This window comes from Sprattus sprattus (assembly GCF_963457725.1).
Source record: "Sprattus sprattus genome assembly, chromosome: 9".
In the NCBI taxonomy this organism is placed as follows: Eukaryota; Metazoa; Chordata; class Actinopteri; order Clupeiformes; family Clupeidae; genus Sprattus; species Sprattus sprattus.
In genome coordinates, this window is record NC_137928.1 from 7,772,294 (window position 1) to 7,791,051 (window position 18,758).

An 18,758-nucleotide genomic window follows, 5' to 3' on the forward strand; every position below is an offset into this window, starting at 1 on the left:
TAATGACCCAGTAATGATACAGAGAAAAGTCCATTTAAGACTTGGCAGGATACTCCGAACTGGAACTAATGCCCAGTCCCCCATGCTTCAAGATGGAAAGAATTTACGCATCCTCTTTCTAATCGTATCAGTCACTCATCTATTATGTTTCTCTAATCAGAAAAACACATCAACACAGCAAAAAAGTAATTTACATCAGAACAAATATCTTGCTGATCAAAAATGAAATTGATTTAGTTTTTATCTTTTTTTAACTCATTTTATTTATTTCTGTATGGTTGAGATAGTGTCATGATGTTTCCTATTGTGTATCTCATCAGAGGCCAGACTTTAAGTATTGCTGACGGCGTGATTACTACTGATGCACAGATAGAGCCAACACACCCTGAAGGTTTTCTAAGATGTTACTGCCAAATGAAACAGGACTTAAAGATGGATTACATAAAAAGCTATTTGTCAATCATTTTTTGTAATCATTATGCAGTATTATGGGAATAGATCAGCTTGGCTTTCTTCCATTCACAGGAATATTTTGGCAATTCACAGGAATATTTTGGCTTCCTTAAGTGTGGCTTCCTTTGTTCTGTAGGTCTCTGTGGAAAGGTCTATATCTCTTGTGTCTGTAATGGAAACATCAAACTGCACTAACCAAAGACTCATTCTCTTGGCTCCTGCTTGCTTTAGATTATCTATCTGGCATATTGTGCTTTTACTTATAATGTTAATTTATGTCAAGGAGGATATTTGTAAAAATGTTATTGTTGACAGAGGTAAGGCAGGATTGATATAGCTGATGTCACTCAAACTTATGTTATGGTCAAATGTTGCCAGGGAATAAGATGGCTTCCTATGTAAGCGTCATTGAAATACATTAGGGCAGCTCAACTGCATCCCTTCAGATACAGACTGACAGGTATAGTTTGTCATTGGTTATATTTATTATGTTATTATGAGATACCTTTATTAAGTTATTATGGGGTGTGAGATGTGATCTTTACCAGTACTGTGCTGCTCTGAACACTACGATGATATGTTTGTCTCTAACGACATGGACGAAATATATTCAGTGGCATGCACGGTATTTATATCTTTAATGTTAGGCTTTTTATTGGTAAAGAAATCAGTATTGAGCGAGTAGTGTGATGTGTGACCGTTGGCTCAGTGTCTTCTTTGGATATTATCACAGAGAATCGCACTGGCAGCGGCTCCCGGACATATTGTTTGACGTTCACATTGACAGGAGCCATAAACACCAGACAGGGTGTTCAGGTTCAGTCTGTCTTCTATTGAATTTGCTCAGACAAGCTAATCCTAATTGTTTCCTTATATGTCTAATTCAATTTCATCTGCACCATCTATTCCGCTTTTGGCTTGTAACGTTACGAAGATAGGAATTAAGTAGACAGGACAGGACCAGGCAGTTCATTTGATCCTTGTTCAGTGACTCACAGAATGATTATACGGTTCCTGTGGGGGTCTGTCGGATCCGTCTTAGAGTGCGGTGTCTGCAGCTCTCCTTCTGCTCCATCACCCTAGTCCAGTTTGACCTGCCACTCCTCCCCCCCTCCCCCCGAGACCCTCTGTCCGGAGCGGAGCGGGCATCCATCAGGACCTCCGGGGCAGCCTGGCCTGTAATTGTCACCTGCCCATGGCTGCCTGCCCAGATGCATATGCAAGGCCTAATCAATGCCAGGAGAGTTGTGCCAAACAAATCTCTGCATTAGGGTGGGGGGGGGGGGGGGGGGGGGGGGGGTTGGTTGGCAGGGGAGAAGCATGAAGGTGAATGAAGTCATCCTGCTTTGACAGCACTTCCTTGACAAGGTCGCTGTTACGAAACTGAGAAGACACGAGGCTGTTTGCTAAAGCAGGGAGAGAAGTGACAGTGGTGTTCTTTTCAGCTAGTGCAGAATACATTTATGGTGTTGGTGCGCACGGAGTAGGAACTCACGCTTGAACTTGGAACTGTTAATAAGAACTCGTAATTCACGTGGCCATTTGGCCAACATGGTACAACATTGTGTTTCTCCATTTGACACGCTTCGAATACTGTAAACATGCATCAGTGTAAATCAGATTCTGGTCGTCAATATGTCAAAGCTGTGGTGTCTAGTATTCCTTCACTGTTAATTTAGTTAAGTGAAATACTTTGATATATTTATTGATATTTTTTAAAGATTTTCACTGAACGACTATTTCTTTTAGTACTTCATCATCCTGTTTCTGTATAATGTAATCATGTACACGGCGTGTTTAATTCATGAGCTCCGTGAATGATTTCCTTAGCCGGTAATGGGTAGCAAAATCTCCCTGGGATTATGTTCTGTTCTGTTCTGTTTGGTTTCATGTTTCTCACATGAATTGCATTCTATTCTCCAGGTGACGGCCAGGTGGATTTTGATGAGTTTATGACAATACTGGGCCCAAAGCTTCTGTCGTCCGAGACACGAGAGAGCTTCCTGGGACACACAATAGACAGCATATTCTGGCAGGTAAGGAAATCCCAATTAATTTCTAAGCCTCAATTAAAAAGTGTCAGTGTGCACAGATGGGCGGGCGGGTTTGAATGTACATCAGGGATTTGGGGACCCAGATGGCTATGCACTTGCATGCAAAGATGGGGTCTGTCAGATCAGGACTCCTGGCCCTGAAGATTATCAGACGCTGGCTCGTTCTTAAACTGTATTATTGGACGATACTAAAACTGCACATCACTTTTGGAGCCAGTGCTTTTGTGGTCTGTGACCATATTGGACAAGACCCCCATATTTCTCTCTTTATCTGTTGTAAATCAGAAACGACCCTGGAAGACAGTCGACACACGTTCTCATGCAGACCCACGTTATCTAATGGATGTTATTACGTGCAGACCTAAAGATCAGTGAGCTTGAGGTGACACCAGCATGATGGATGTGTGGGTCGGAGTGAAAGGGGGGGGGGGGGGGGGGTGTTTAGGGGGTTGAGAACACCAGATATCCCTGGAGATGGAGCACCAGGTCCACCACTCTGCTTTGATGCTACCAGGGATGGATTGGGAAGCGCGAGCCAGCTTTGACCTTGGGCTGACCCTGGGGACGGGGAGCTGTCGGAACGAGTCTCAGTCTGCCTGCCGAGATGCCTGTGTGAAAAGGGCAGAGTGGCTTCCTTCCCTCCTGAAGAACCCGGTCCACTGAGACTAAACGCTGGCGCCTTACATTAAAAATACATTTGGGCACGCTTTGATGAATGAGCTACTGTGTGCACTTCCAAAAGTCATCCGTAGGTTTTCTTTTTTATGTTCGGCATGCATTGTGAGATGAATCACTGTCTGGCAAAAAGCTGTGCCTTTTTTCGAGGCAGTGACTTGAATAACAAGGAGCTGTTCTTTACATGATGGAGTGGTGTCAACACTCTTTTCCTCTTTAACTGGTTCTTAACGCCTCATAGTATTTTCTTCTCGACAGTTACATTGTCATTTGGCAGACTTTCCAAAGTCACACACGGCGAGATTATTGTCTGCATTTATCTTGACATACTCCTTCAGGGAATTGATCCAGTGGCCTTTATGATTCTACACCCATGCTTTTAACTACTACCATCTGGATTTGAGTTGTCAACACATCATATGGCATACGGCATATGGACTATTTTGTTTGAGCGGATGGCAATGTTTGTTGATAGATTGGCAGGGCTAAACAGGGTAGCTACAGAGATATCACCTACAGCGTTTGCTTTTCTCAAATGAAATGGGGAGACGGGACAAAACCAGCGACGGGACGTAGCTACGCTTGTTCCGTCTGGCCACCCTCTCTCCATTGTGGGACCAGTGGTGTAGTCCAGGGTATACGCAGGTATACGGAGTATATCCACTTATTTTTCAGTCAGCATTGAGTATACCCACATCTCAGGGCGTTTATCCTGTGCTGTATTAAAAATAATGCAAAATTAAGAGTATACCCACTTCTCCAGGGACCACTACACCACTGTGTGGGGCCATTTGTCTGCTGCAGCTCCCTGGCCTGGCTGAGCAGTTTATTCTTCCTGAATGGATAGGCGACCTATTGATTCAGGCCCTGCTGCCTCTGCCCCTGAGAGAAGTAATAATGTTTCTCAGTAAGAGATGCTTACTTGCCCATTAGGTCTCTGAGGGTCCTTCCATCCCGGTCGGGGCAAATGAAGCACGAGCAGCCCCTGATTGAGGGGGCAGGGCTAGGGCTGAACGATTTGGGAAAATAATCTAATTGCGATTTTTTTTCCCCCTCAATATATTGCGATTGCGATTTAATATGCAATTTTTTTTTTGTATCCTCTTTTTTTTTCAAACAAAACGTAATGAATGATCTACATACGACCAACAAAATATTAAATACATTTAGTGTCAAATATTCTTATTTCATTGCTCATTACAGAATTTCTATTTCACTGCTCATTACAGAAACAAGAACAACAAATCAGTGGCTTTGCCAGTATGCATTTAAGTAATTTAAACAAAGTCATTGTAAGTATAAGCACATTTTAAACACTGTGTGCAAAATGTACCACCTTAAAAAAAAGGTGGTCAATTTTTTAGACCACTTTGTAATCGCGGACTTTGCGATTAGAAAATCGCGTTCTATCATATGGCGATTAAATCACAAATGCAATTAATCGTTCAGCCTTAGGCAGGCCTGATGGGAGGTGTGGCGTAAACCACACACCGGGCGGTCTGGCCTGCTGCACTGCTACTCCCTCTGCGGCACTCACTGCCTACTGCACTGGTCTGACGATGCCAGGGATTCAATCAAACCCCAGCGCTGGCTTAATACTCTAATACATTTTAGATGTGTGTGTGTGTGTGTGTGTGTGTGTGTGTGTACTTTCCCCTTCTTCAGAAAGCCTGCCACCCACAGACACTGAAAGGAAACAATCAACACCAGAGACGATCCAAGATACGCAACCTTTGGCTCGAACGTGTCTAGTGACTAATGAACTCGGTTCGCACGTCGGGGCAGTGACATCTGAGCCCATACGAGTCGCTCACGCAGCCTCTTTAAAGGCGTGCGCCGGCCGGCTTCACCCGCAAACCCTTGATGCATCAGCAGGAAGGCGAAGCCTCCAAAAACCTGCCAATGAAGGCTTTAATTATGTTTTATAAATTACACCGGGCCTCTGCAAGCTTCTAAGAGGACTCTGCTGTTAAGTATTTATTCTGTCTGTGACGAGGCCTGTCAGGGCGGCCTACATCTCATCTCCTCACGCTCTTCGTTTGCCGAGAGCAGGCCGCGAGCGGTGAGGCAAGGTGAGGCAGCCCTGACTCACACACTAAGTTATTAATGCCGTGTTGCTGTGCGAGCTGACGCCGTCACCTCAGGCAGGGTCACAAGACTGAGCCTGAACCCCGGCCTTCCCGCCGTTTCAAGTTTACCACGGGCTGTTTTTGCGGAGGCCGGTTGGGTGTCTGTGTCCCAGTGGGGCTGTTTTTTAGTCATCGTCATCTTGCGAGCGCTTTCCTCTGTTTGTGTGTATCCTCAGTCTTTCCCCATCTGCTCTTTTCTATGACCCACTGTGTGTGTGTGTTTGTGTGTGTTTGTGTGTGTATGTGTGTGTGTGTGCGTGTCAGGCACCAATAGCACATAATAATGGGTTTCACCTGATGCTGTGTCTGACATCTCCACCTACATCCCAGAGCGGGATCTTAAATCCATACTTTCCCACAATCCTCAGGGGAAGCATCAACGAAGACAGCTTTTCACTTCTCCATTCATTCAACCTCACTTTCTCTCTCTCTCTCTCTATTCCTCTCTTCCTCCCACTCTCCCCTCCTGCTCCGATCAGACCATTTGTCTGCTGTTGCACGGCCCAAAAATCTGCTCATGAAATGTTCAGCACAGTGGACTAATGTGCGTCTCAGTGTGTTAATAATAGCTCCGTGTCACTTTTATTAATCAGAGCGGGTGTGTGAGAAGATGGTGATTTTCTTCACGAGACACTCGCCCGTAATGGTGGAGCAACACAAAGCGACGAGGAGAATCCATCACTCCGGCACGTTAGGCTTTGACAGTTAACCTGGAAAGAGAGAAAAACACCAATTGTTAATTTAACGTGTTGGCAAAGATTTCTGACACCTCGGTTTCATCCGGCAACGACCTTGAAATTTCAGTCCATCCTCTCCATATCCTCAGGAGGGGGCTGACTCAGAGATGGATCAGGCCTGTATGTGGCCCGTATGTGGCCCGTATGTGGCCCATTTGTGGCCCGTATGTGGCCTGTATGTGGCCTGTATGTGGCCCGTATGTGGCCCGTATGTGGCCCGTATGTGGCCCGTTTGTGGCCCGTATGTGGCCCGTTTGTGGCCCGTATGTGGCCCGTATGTGGCCCGTATGTGGCCCGTATGTGGCCTCTATGTGGCCTCTATTTGGCCCGTATGTGCCCCGTATGTGCCCCGTATGTGGCCCGTATGTGGCCTGTATGTGGCCCGTATGTGGCCCGTATGTGGCCTCTATGTGGCCCGTATGTGGCCCTTATGTGGCCCATATGTGGCCCGTATGTGGCCCGTATGGGTTACAGACATCTGTGGTTCTCTAGGCCAGTTCTCCTGTTTACTTCTCATCTTCCTCTCTGTTCATTTAGACTTGTGTCATGTCCATGTCCTAGTGATATGAGGATGTAAATTGCCACCATATCTTTTATGCATGAAGTTTTGCTGGACTATTACAGTCTCTGAAATATTAAACAAATGGTGTATAATGAGTCGCCCCAGGCTGTGCTGCTGAGGAGAACTGAAGACAGGGTCAGAGGTCTGTTTTTGGGTGGAAATGAAACACTACGAGGCTGTTGCTCAGAGGAAAGCGCACGTTTGACTCCGATACATTTCTCCTAATTAAATATTTACCAGCTTCCTCTGTCTCTCCCGGCTGGATTTTGATTTTCATGTAAATTGAACTCGCTCTGGAAAACAGTGGCATGCATTTTTAGTGTACTCAGAGAGCCTTGAATATCCCGTCTCACATATGGCTGACTACACCTGCACGGATGAAAGATGAAGTCTTGAAGGTGAATTTAAGTAGATACTAGGTTCAGTATGTAGATACTAAGCATGCACGTTTTTGACCAGTATTTGGCCAATATTTGACCTCAGGATACAACTTTACCACTGTATACTTAACCAGGTTTGTTATAGTTTCAGTTGAACTGGAGAGAATGGATGAGTGATTGATGGTGCCTTGGCATGTCTCTGCCAGCGGAAATATTTTATACAGAAAATTGACAGCGCGCTGAAAAAGAGTGATGAATGCGCGCTAAATTGAGGCTTTGACAAAACACAGCCGAAACTCCGCAGTACAAAGAAGCAGCACTTTACTGCTCTACAATCTCAACAAGAAGAGAATCTCCACGGAGCTCAAGCCAATTCTGAGATGTTCTCCCTCCGAGCGCTGCTTAAGTGCAAAATGAAATGGCACATATAGGAGGTTCGTCTCAGAGACATTGGCTTTGGGCATTTTTCACAGCAGAATGAAAAGGAAAAAACTGCAATGGTCTGAGCATAACCATATGCACAGGGATGTATGTGGAGAGGGCAACTTGATTGCAAGAGAGAATTAGTGTAGCAAACTGATCAGAGAAAGGTGAAATTGAGTAAGGCACATTTTAAAGGGTGTATCTAGAAAGCGTCCTACGCAAAGTATAACTCAAATGTGTTTCTGAGTGTATGTTTCACAAACAAAAGTATTTCTATTTCTTTACTTACTGTGTAATCAAACCCAGGTATATTATACATCTGTACCTCATGAACAGGATTTGTATGTTCATCACAGCACACTTTTAAACCAGCTCTTGTACTCAGTAGAAGCTGAGAGGAACCAACCCGGGCCTGGTCCGCTACAGATGAGGCTGAGCCAAAAGAGTTTAACGGCCACATCAGTTGGCTTCTACTGTGTCTGAGCAAGCTGGAGATACAATTGGTTTATTTTGTTTGTTTATTTAGAAGGCTCCCCATTAGCTCTACCCTAAGACAGAGCTACTTTTCGTGGGGTCCACATTTAAGACTTACATACAAATATCAAAACATACATTACAAATATCAAAACATACATTACAATACCAATATCTAACATTTAAAACATACATTACAATACCAATATCTAACATTTAAAACATACATTACAATACCAATATCTAACATTTAAAACATACATTACAATACCAATATCTAACATTTAAAACAAACATTACAATACCAATATCTAACACTTAAAACATACATTACAATACCAATATCTAACAATCACATAACTATACTCTGCATTCTGTAATTAAAGTGAAGTTAACCAATAATCATTCTGCTGCGCGCTAACACTCTACCCTGCAACTATTGATGCACCTCAATATGTAGATATATTGCTTTTTTAAATGTGCTCAGAGATATTTATTAATCTATTTATGAATTGGTATTTATTATTATTTAGCGGTGGAAGAAAATGTTCACTGCATCGTATTTTTTTTTTTTTAGCGGTCTATTGCTGCCTCTACTGTCTCGTTGTCTTTGTGGCAATGACAATAAAGTACTTTGAACTTTGAACTTTGAACCAATAATCATTCTGCTGCGCGCTGTGGTCCTGTTTGCCCTGTAGGGCTTTGTTTTTCAAGAATAACCGGCGGACTACACATTATCCCACTTATTATACAGTTATTTACCAAAAAGACATTTCTATAATTTTTTTTGCCATTTTGTGTCTTCCACTGATGTGTTGCATTGCAATATATTACCCGCTGACTTAGTTACAGTGAATTTCCGTTATGATAAATGAACGGACTACTGAAATTATATGAAAGATGTAAATCAGAAGCACTAAACCCATTGACAATGGCAATGCAGCGTCATTATCACGACACATCAGACCTCTGAACGTTGGGATGGCCCATTCAGTTTAGCTGCAGCCTTCTGAGGAGTCGCATCATAGGAAATGTTATTAGATTACTTACACTAACTTTCAAAGTTATGTCAGATACCACTTATCAACATTGTCACCGGCGGAGAATGTCGAATGATATGGAAACTGTGTTACATGAGGCGTAAGAAATGAAATGGAGAGTGTTGAGGATGAGAACAGACAAGCTGTCTCCTCTGCACTCTCCTCTGTGTCTGCCATTGACTGCAACGCATGATGCATGGATGGGAGAGGTAATGAGAGTGGATTCCAGTGTGAATCAAATATGAATGTCATGATGGGGATGGTGAGTTCCTTTCTGAATATTAATAAGCTTAGCACTTTTAAATAGCACGGTAAACAAAGTACTCAACAGAAGGGGACATGCAGGGCCAGAAGAGAGAAGATCAAATAGATTTAATTGCGAAATGGATTGTAAGGAGAGAAATACAAGGCACCAAGGACACTGAGGAGAACACATGGTAATGAAGAAAAATTACCGCACTAGAGAGATAAAACTTAAAGAACAGATAAAAGTGAATCAGGCAAAGGAAATCAGGATAGTTAACATGAATGAATGCTTTAGACGCTTTTAAATGTACTGACTCTAAGTCATAATTGTCAAATCTGATTCCATCCACTTTCAGAGGCATACAGGAATGGCTAATAGGTCACTTATGGGCAGATGGAACTGATATTGGCTTGTATCTCCTCACCTAATGGGGTAAAACCGTAAAATAAGCTTGAGGTCCTAAAATGTCAGGATAGGTGCAGTATGATCCTGTTTCCTGAAGATTGTTCAGATTATTGCGGCAGTGTCTTTGACACAAATCCACATTGAACATACATGGGGAATGATAAACATACATGCAGTTAATTGCAGTTCAAAGACCTTTCAGCAGTCTTTGCACTGAGGAATATTGATATGTATATTGATTGATGTTGGTTATTGATCATACAGGCAAGTGAAAGCATATAAACTTGAAACAGTAGAGAGCACAAATTGGTGATGTGAAGCACATGGTCTAAAAGAGAATGAAGTTGAGGCTTGACCCAATAGCGAGGATCCAAACCAGAATACCACTGAATGAGAGGCCAACTCGGTATACCAGCAGATCACATTGGACCTCAACGTTAGCTATATCAAAAGAGGCATTTTGGGTTGAGGCCTTTTACTCGGGTCTAAGATCTGAGACTTTGAAAAGAACCACTTCAGTCTATGGTGGTCAGACGCTCACTGACTTTTATTAGGAGAATTATCGTTGCGATGATACGTATTGGCGATACGTATTGGTAGAGGATGGGACCATACTCTCTCTATCATTACCTCCGCCAAGGAGGTTATGTTTTCGCCCCTGTATGTTTGTTTGTTTGTCAGCAGGATTACGCAGAAACGCATGGACCGATTTCCATCAAACTTTGTGGGGAGATTGGGAAATATAATGGCAATAATTGATTCGATTTTCAGATGTCAAGGTCAAAGGTCAAGGTCACAAGGCGGAGGTTTGCATTCTCTGAATGCTCCCATTCTTGTTTTATATAGGACTGGAAGGTTAGTGGTTGGCCAAGTGGTTGGCCCAGACTCCTTTTCTTTAGCAGAGACCTTACAATAGCTCTGTTGAGACTGTTAGGAATCATCATCATTGTGGTGGAGATTGATTGGGTATCTTCAGGACATATACTGATCATTACAGTAGACTTGCTTTAAATGGGTGAAAAAGTTGTATTTGTATCTATGAAGGCTCAGGTGAGATGGATTTGGAGGAAATAAGAAGAAGAAAAGTGGAATTTGGGTTTTTTTACAGTCAGGATAGAAAAGTGGGCTTTGGTGGCAAAGCTTAAATTCCCTTTTTACGATTTAAAGTGATTTTTATAAACAGCATGGGGAGCTTTTAGGGTCACGGGCCTCCCAATCCTCTCAGCTCCTCCTCAGTCTATTATTAATGCAAAATGGACGTTCTATTTTTCTTGGGTTTTGGGTTGGGGCCTGGGACATTCTTTGCTTTTAGATGATTGACAGCACAGGGGCTTGTGCACATTTAGATGGTTTGTGAATCAATACCTCTGCTTGTTATATGGGATTAAAATGCACACTGACAATATGTTATTAAGTATCATTTGCTGAAATATGCACATAGAATCTCAGATATCCTGAGATTTGGGCAGTCTCAAAGTTGCCTTTATCAGCTGTCCATATCATCAGTAGCCTCTTTGAGCCCCTGTGCTGTATCCTGCCGATGAAGTAATGGATAGCACGGCTAGGCTAGCTTAAGATCTGAAGCTTAAGCTTGAATAGCCTCTGATCTTCAGAGGGCTAGCAGAGGTCATCAGATAGTCACAGCCTAGCCCGTGTGGTGTTTGGAAGGACACTTCATCACCAGTCTACCCTTAAAATGTGTCAGGTCCTGTAAATCAGGCCGCGGTGAGTCAGACCACACACCTTCCGATAACACACAATAGAGGCTTATTCCACCTATTCCGCTGCTATAGAGCCGCTCGATGATAAATGTGAGATGATTTGGTTTTATTCTTTCTACATTATTAGATTATCTAATGTAATTTCACAGTGCTTTGCTTGACTGGTATGTGAGTGTGTGTGTGCATGTGGTTATAAAAGTGTATGTAAGTGTGTGCAATTGTGATAGTTACTCTTGTAAAATCCATCCATCTGGTTTGGGGTGATTCCTCAAGGCTTTTTCATTTTGTGCGTTAATTGCCTTGTGGTCTCTGTGCTTTCTCCCAGGATCCTCTGATGCAGCATATCAATGTCGCACTTCAGCGCCGCGGCCCAAGCTCGCTCGGCGTCTCCCGGCCAATCATTTACCTTGGCTGACATTTCCTCAAAGGGGAAAAATTTGTTTGCACTTGAAGTATTGATCCCCGGCGATATACTGTCATCACTCTATTATTATGTTTTTTTGCTGCAAAAAAGATCACACACACACAAGACTCAAGGGCTGGGACTTAATCAAACCCCATCCATTCATCTCTCATGTCCAGGCCTCTTTGTCCAGGGCCTCTTTGTTGCCGCCATTATTGAATGAGAGGAGTGAGATGAATAATGCATGGAGTTAAATGATCCTTGATCAAGCGAGGAGAAACGGGGCTTCGTTCCCCTGACCTGTCGGACAGTCGGACGTCGGTTTATGGCCCATGTTAATCATGCTCCCTTTTGTGGTCAGACGTTCCAGATTAACCTTGAGACCTTTGGAATGTAATGAAAGACTCAAAGTGTCTATGTTAGTCACATAAAATGTCACAGACTTATACATCATTGTCTCATTCGCTAAATCCTGCATTTCATACTTGGAAAAGTGTGTGTGGTGATTTGCTAGTTAGACTGTTAAATCTTCTAGTCTAATAAGATATCTTTCACTAAGCGTTGCTACCATATCTGGATTATATTTATCTATTTAATTTCCTGCCTTTTCTTAGTTGACTTATCACAAAGAACTAATTAAACCAGAACCTCAGGGGAGTTCACCTCGGATCAGAGACGGGCTATAATGTGACGGTAATCTGGTATGAATGTGAACGAGGTAGAGGCCCTTCAGGACTGGAGCTTTATCATGGCCTTGAGGTGGAGTTAATGCGAGTTGGCACGGAAACATCTATCTTAAATTCCGCCCCAGCCCTGTCAGCTGTGTCATGTCTGTCAGCTTGAGACGTGCCGTTGTTTGCTGGTTGTGTTTGGAGAGGATTTGTGTGACACATCAGGGGTTATTGGAATTTGGACTAAGTTGCACCCTTCCGACAGGCACATGATGAAACAACACAACTAACTGCAAGTTACAGAAGACTATCAGCTGTGACTCCTTTTCAGGAAGAGTTCCCCTTGTCCACCAAGCGAGAGCAAATACTAATTATCATCATAACAGTACATACAGTATATTGAAATTTTAAAACATACTCCGGTCACATTGCTCCCCTTAGTTTGTCTAAAATAGGCTTTTGGAGGGTTTTGTGTTTTGTTTGAAGCAGATAGTGTCACAGGATTATTTGCAGACATGTTCATGATCGAATTTTACTTCTTGACGGTTCAATCAGGACCTGTGCTGTGTCTACAATCATAGAGAGTATTGCCCTTACGATAGGGCTATCTGTATTAGTTTCTTTCCGGGTTCAGGCAATCCAGGCTCCATGTTGACGGGCCCTTAATCAGAACCTGTGCTGTGTCTACAATCAACTGCTGTCTGGAAGGACAACACAAAGCATGCACTTACCTCAGATCCCCTCACTGGGTGCCTCCAATACTAATTGAGTTTCCCTGCTCCAAAGGTGAAGCTTCCCTGGACCGAGAAGCTCCTGTGATCTTCAGCAGATATCTTATTTCAAGTCTGACCACTGGCTGCTCCAGTGACCTCAACTAGAGTTGATAAATGTCTGTTGTGCTCAAAATAGATCTCAAAAGAGAAAAAAAAATCCAGTATCATCATAGCTGATGGTTCACCCACTCTCTCTGTCTCCGGGCTAATGCAGGTCAGGGAGTACTTGTCAAATGGTGTCAACCAAGAACACTAAATTACAGAGGTGGTGTTGTGGCAGGAGTAACTGAGTGCATCATAGCTGAAGGGTGTTGTCATATTAATCTTTTGTAAAGGACTGATACCTCGAGTGAACAAGGACAAGAGGTCCCTTCTGCTCCTAACGGCCATTTAATTTAACAGCTAAGTGTTTTATTCTGTTTCCAAAAAACATTGCATGGACAGAGGATCTTACTTTTTATCACTACACCCCTCACTAGCTCACTTTAATATGTAGTGTCATTTAGATTTCCAAGACCAGACATCCAATTAGCTGTTACGTGTAAATGCGATCACTGAGATCTTTGATCTCTGTCTGTGTCTGGCTGTCTCTGTCAATCTTATCTTATTGATTTTAGTCATGTTTACTGGTCATTCCACTGCTTCCTGGCCAAAGGCCCACTCTGTTGACCCGCATGTAAAATTACTGTTCATTTTGCATCCAGTTCAGGGACACGGTCTGATCTCTGATGAGCTCACAATTACTCATCTTCGGAGGGTTGATTTAACCAATTAAATGATATTGTTGGACCTAATTCAAGTAAAATTAAGTCCATAAGAGAAAATATACTGTGAGTTCTTAATAAGAGCTACTATAAGGAGAGGAATAGCATAGCAATTTTTGTTGTGTGATATCCCACAGAATCATTGTGCTGTGAGATATTCCTGATGAAATATCCTTCATCTCCAGTTCATTAATTGCCATCAGTATGTGTGAGTGTGTGTGTGTGTGTGTGTCTCTCTCTCTCTCTTTCTCTCTCTTTCTTCTTCTTTTTTCTTGTATTAACCAGAATGGCTGCCTTGTTAGAAGAAAGAATCACATTCTCATCAAAAGACCATTCATCATTAGTGTGCTTGCCCGAAGGGAAGCACACTATTGTTCTTCGTTTTTTACTATTTTTTTTATTCTAGTAGTTTTTCTTGCAGCTAACTACTCCTCGCCCGATTGAGCTAGAGACGCCGTTCAAACACCAAAACGTCCGGCCCGATCCGGTGCAGGTTGCTATGACTTTTCGTGGCGGTACTCCTTGCCACTCCTTTTTTATTCCTCTTTTTCCATCACCTTTTTTCTCCATAGACTTGCATGGCAGAACTTTGAGGCATTATGACATCATAATAGGCTCATTAAACTGGCTTGCACCTGTGATTCACTGACAACTCTCACTGACACCAGCGCACGGTTCCTCTTCTCTCTCTGTCCCTCTCCATTCAACTGTATAACTAGGAATATTAAGAGACACCTTCCATACCAGGGCTCTACTCACTCATGCATACTCACTCATGTTTACTCACTCGTGCATACTCACTCATGCATACTCACTCGTGCATACTCACTCATGCATACTCACTCATGTTTACTCACTCATGTTTACTCACTCATGCGTACTCACTCATGCGTACTCACTCATGTTTACTCACTCATGCATACTCACTCATGCATACTCACTCATGCATACTCACTCATGTTTACTCACTCGTGCATACTCACTCGTGCATACTCACTCATGCATACTCACTCATGCATACTCACTCGTGCATACTCACTCATGTTTACTCACTTATGCATACTCACTCATGCATACTCACTCATGCATACTCATTTGTGCATACTCATTTGTGCATGCTCATCCAGCAGGGAGAGCTGGAGAGCTGACACCTGCCCCAATTCCAAGGCACTTGTTCTCTCGGTCATGGCCGCAACAGAGCAAGCACACTCTCGCAGTTCGTTCACGAAACGCATTCTAGTTATTAGTGTGCTTGCCCGAAGGGAAGCACACTATTGTTCTTCGTTTTTTACTATTTTTTTTATTCTAGTAGTTTTTCTTGCAGCTAACTACTCCTCGCCCGATTGAGATAGAGACGCCGTTCAAACACCAAAACGTCCGGCCCGATCCGGTGCAAGCTACTATGACTTTTCGTGGCGGTACTCCTTGCCACTCCTTTTTTATTCCTCTTTTTCCATCACCTTTTTTCTCCATAGACTTGCATGGCAGAACTTTGAGGCATTATGACATCATAATAGGCTCATTAAACTGGCTTGCACCTGTGATTCACTGACAACTCTCACTGACATCTGCGCACGGTTCCTCTTCTCTCTCTGTCCCTCTCCATTCAACTGTATAACTAGGAATATTAAGAGACACCTTCCATACCAGGGCTCTACTCACTCATGCATACTCACTCATGTTTACTCACTTGTGCATACTCACTCATGCATACTCACTCGTGCATACTCACTCATGCATACTTACTCATGCATACTCACTCATGTTTACTCACTCATGTTTACTCACTCATGCGTACTCACTCATGTTTACTCACTCATGCATACTCACTCATGCATACTCACTCATGCATACTCACTCGTGCATACTCACTCATGTTTACTCACTCATGTTTACTCACTCATGCATACTCACTCATGCATACTCACTCATGCATACTTATTTGTGCATACTCATTTGTGCATGCTCATCCAGCAGGGAGAGCTGGAGAGCTGACACCTGCCCCAATTCCAAGGCACTTGTTCTCTCGGTCATGGCCGCAACAGAGCAAGCACACTCTCGCAGTTCGTTCACGAAACGCATTCTAGTTTAACTTGCACTTACAGTTCTGCATATTGTTTTCTTATATAAAATAGTATTTATTGTTACACTAGGTCTCTATTGCTTGTAGCTTGAATGTTCTTTCCTTTGTACGTCGCTGTGGACAAAGGCGTCTGATAAATGACTAAATTACTACATGTAAATGTATTGACCCACAGCAATAGTGCAGAACAAAGCAGGTGTATGTGGCAGAGGGCATTCATTGTGTGTTAAGTTTAATGCTTGGTTTTCATACATCTCCTCTGCCCTAAGGACAGTCATTCTGATATTGCATTTGTACAGTCAATATAAAAAGAAGATAAAACTAGAAGCTGTTGCAGTCATTTGTTTATTAGTGTGCTTGCCCGAAGGGAAGCACAGTATTGTTCTTCATAGGTTTTCTTTCTTTATTCTCCCCGTTTTTCTTGCAGTTAACTACGCCTCGCCCGATTGAGATAGAGACACCGTTCAAATACCAAAACGTCCGGCCCGATCCGGTGCAACCTGCTATGACTTTTCGTGGCGGTACTCCTTGCCACTCCTTTTTTATTCCTCTTTTTCATCCCCTTTTTTCCCCATAGACTTGCATGGCAGAACTTTGAGGCATTATGACATCATAATAGGCTCATTAAACTGGCTTGCACCTGTGCTTCACTGAGCTTCACTGACACCTGCGCCAAATCCAAGGAACCTCTTGTCTCTGTCCCTCTCCATTCAACTGTATAAAGCGGGGTTCACACTAGACATCTTTTTTTAGAAAAAAGCGCAGCTTTCAGCGCCTTTTGAGCTCTTCAGAATTCATGGATATCATGTTATGTCACTGTCTTTTAAAAACCGCCATATTTGTGTCTGATGCAAACATATTACGGTCATAACCTACGGTCACAACTCAAAGAAAGTTCAAAACGCTAGAGGATATGGTGTGCTGTTGAATGTGACAACCTAGATATTACTAAAGATTTAGGGAATGACTGACCTGTTAAGTGAAATGCAGCACGTTGATACAGTCGTAGTAATGGTTGTGTATTATCAAAGCTATATACCCAGATAGCAGGGAGAGGTTGGCCCAACGTCGGCAATGGTTGGCAACGTCGGCGTTGGAATTCCAACCTTGGGCCAGCGTTGAACCAACGTCAGCAGCTCAACCAATATCGTCAAAATGCAATGGTTGGGCAGTCGACGTTGGTTCAACGTTGGCCCAAGGTTGGAATTCCAACTCTGTGTTTTTTACAGTTGGAGTTGGAATTCCAACGTTGGGCCAACACTGACCCAACGTCAACTGCCCAACATTAATATCAAAATGCAATTGGTTGGGCAGCTGACGTTGGGTCCATGTTGGCTCAACGTCAGCTGCCCAACATTTTGATTGTGTCTTTTTTTTTTTTTTAACCATTCCACCTTTTTCTGAAGGGCATATTGGTAATCAATCCTGTGTTTTTTTTATTAAGATAAACATGAGTATTAAAAGCATATAGCCTACTGGTGGCCAGACATTGTGATTCCGCGTCTCTGTAAACACTTTCAGAATCTCTGTATCACTGCGTAACAATACAAGTAGCCACGAGCTTATTTTAAAATTAAAAACCGTTTGCAGATATTGTGAACTGCCTTCGTCACTTTTTTCTGACTGTAGCGAGTCATTTCAATTTTCAACAAGTAATTTAAACTTTTGATCCACATTCATCAGTAAAGGTATAGGAACCGTATTGTTAATTAACCACATAAGACGTAGCACTATCGACTAGGTAACGCAAGCAGGCGCAGCATTCACATTCTTGTCTACGCTAAGCGTGATTTTGTTAGCTGGCTAGCTACCTGTCATTTAGTTAGCAGCTGAGCTATCTCTACGGCTGGTGATGTGTCCAGCGACGGCTCTGATGCGGACTAGCCTACCAAGACTAATTTATTTGTGTGTTCGCTTGTTTTTTCTTTGCTTGCGTGTTGCCTACAATAAATGATTTTTACCTGTAGGTAACTGCTGTCTGTTTAAATTCCTTACGGGCCGTGCCTAGGCTATCGACTTTGTTGCCATTTCGCGACTGTACAAAACAAATCGGAAAATACGGTAAGAGATGTTCCTGCTGAGAGTCAAACAAGACTTTGTGCATTGTCTACACACCTGTCACTTCTGAAATATGTAAGGTTGATTCATTAAACCATATTTATATTGATAAAAACATATTTGTTAAGCGGATTTTTTAGGTTGCCTTAAGTTTTTGGATGCATTAAATGTGGTGGCAATTAAAGTATGACCGTCCTTGGATTATGGGACATTGTAACACCTTATCCTGATTTGAATTATTGAATTATGACATTGAATAGACATCGGGTGGACTTCTGTAAAATCATAGAAAGCGAAAAATAGCTTGGTTTAACAAAAATAAGCTAAAGTTGGCAATTGGTTATAAGCCAACGTTGGCAATTGGTTGGGCCAACGTTGGCAATTGGTTAAAAGCCAACCAAACCCGACTCTCACTCCTATTTGCCAACGTTGGCCCAACGTGACCCCGACGGCCAAAAGTCCGTTGGCCCATCGTTGGCATGTGCCGTCATGCCAACGTCTGTGACAACATTGGGCCAGCCTCTCCCTGCTATCTGGGAAGCTACTACCTTGAGCAAGCTACAGTGCTAGCCAGTAATAGCTAGCGAGTTGTTTACGTTCACAACCCACAGACAGTTCAAAAGGCCCGGGATATGTTGTGCTGTTGAATGCGACAACAGTCACCAAAGAAAACCTAGATATACAATTGATACAATCGTGAATAGTT

The 18,758-nt window shown here is 42.9% G+C and overlaps 1 protein-coding gene across 1 annotated transcript in view; it reads left to right on the forward strand.

Annotated features, from left to right (window-relative positions):
* The window catches only part of caln1 (calneuron 1), a gene marked incomplete at both ends in the record, with an annotated part of 47,032 nt that overhangs the window by 11,974 nt on the left and 16,300 nt on the right, over nt 1-18,758 (forward strand). The window contains one exon of the mRNA XM_080844321.1: nt 2,377-2,489. Within this exon, the coding sequence (XP_080700447.1) occupies nt 2,377-2,489 (113 nt within the window). The remainder of the gene's footprint in view (nt 1-2,376; nt 2,490-18,758) is intronic.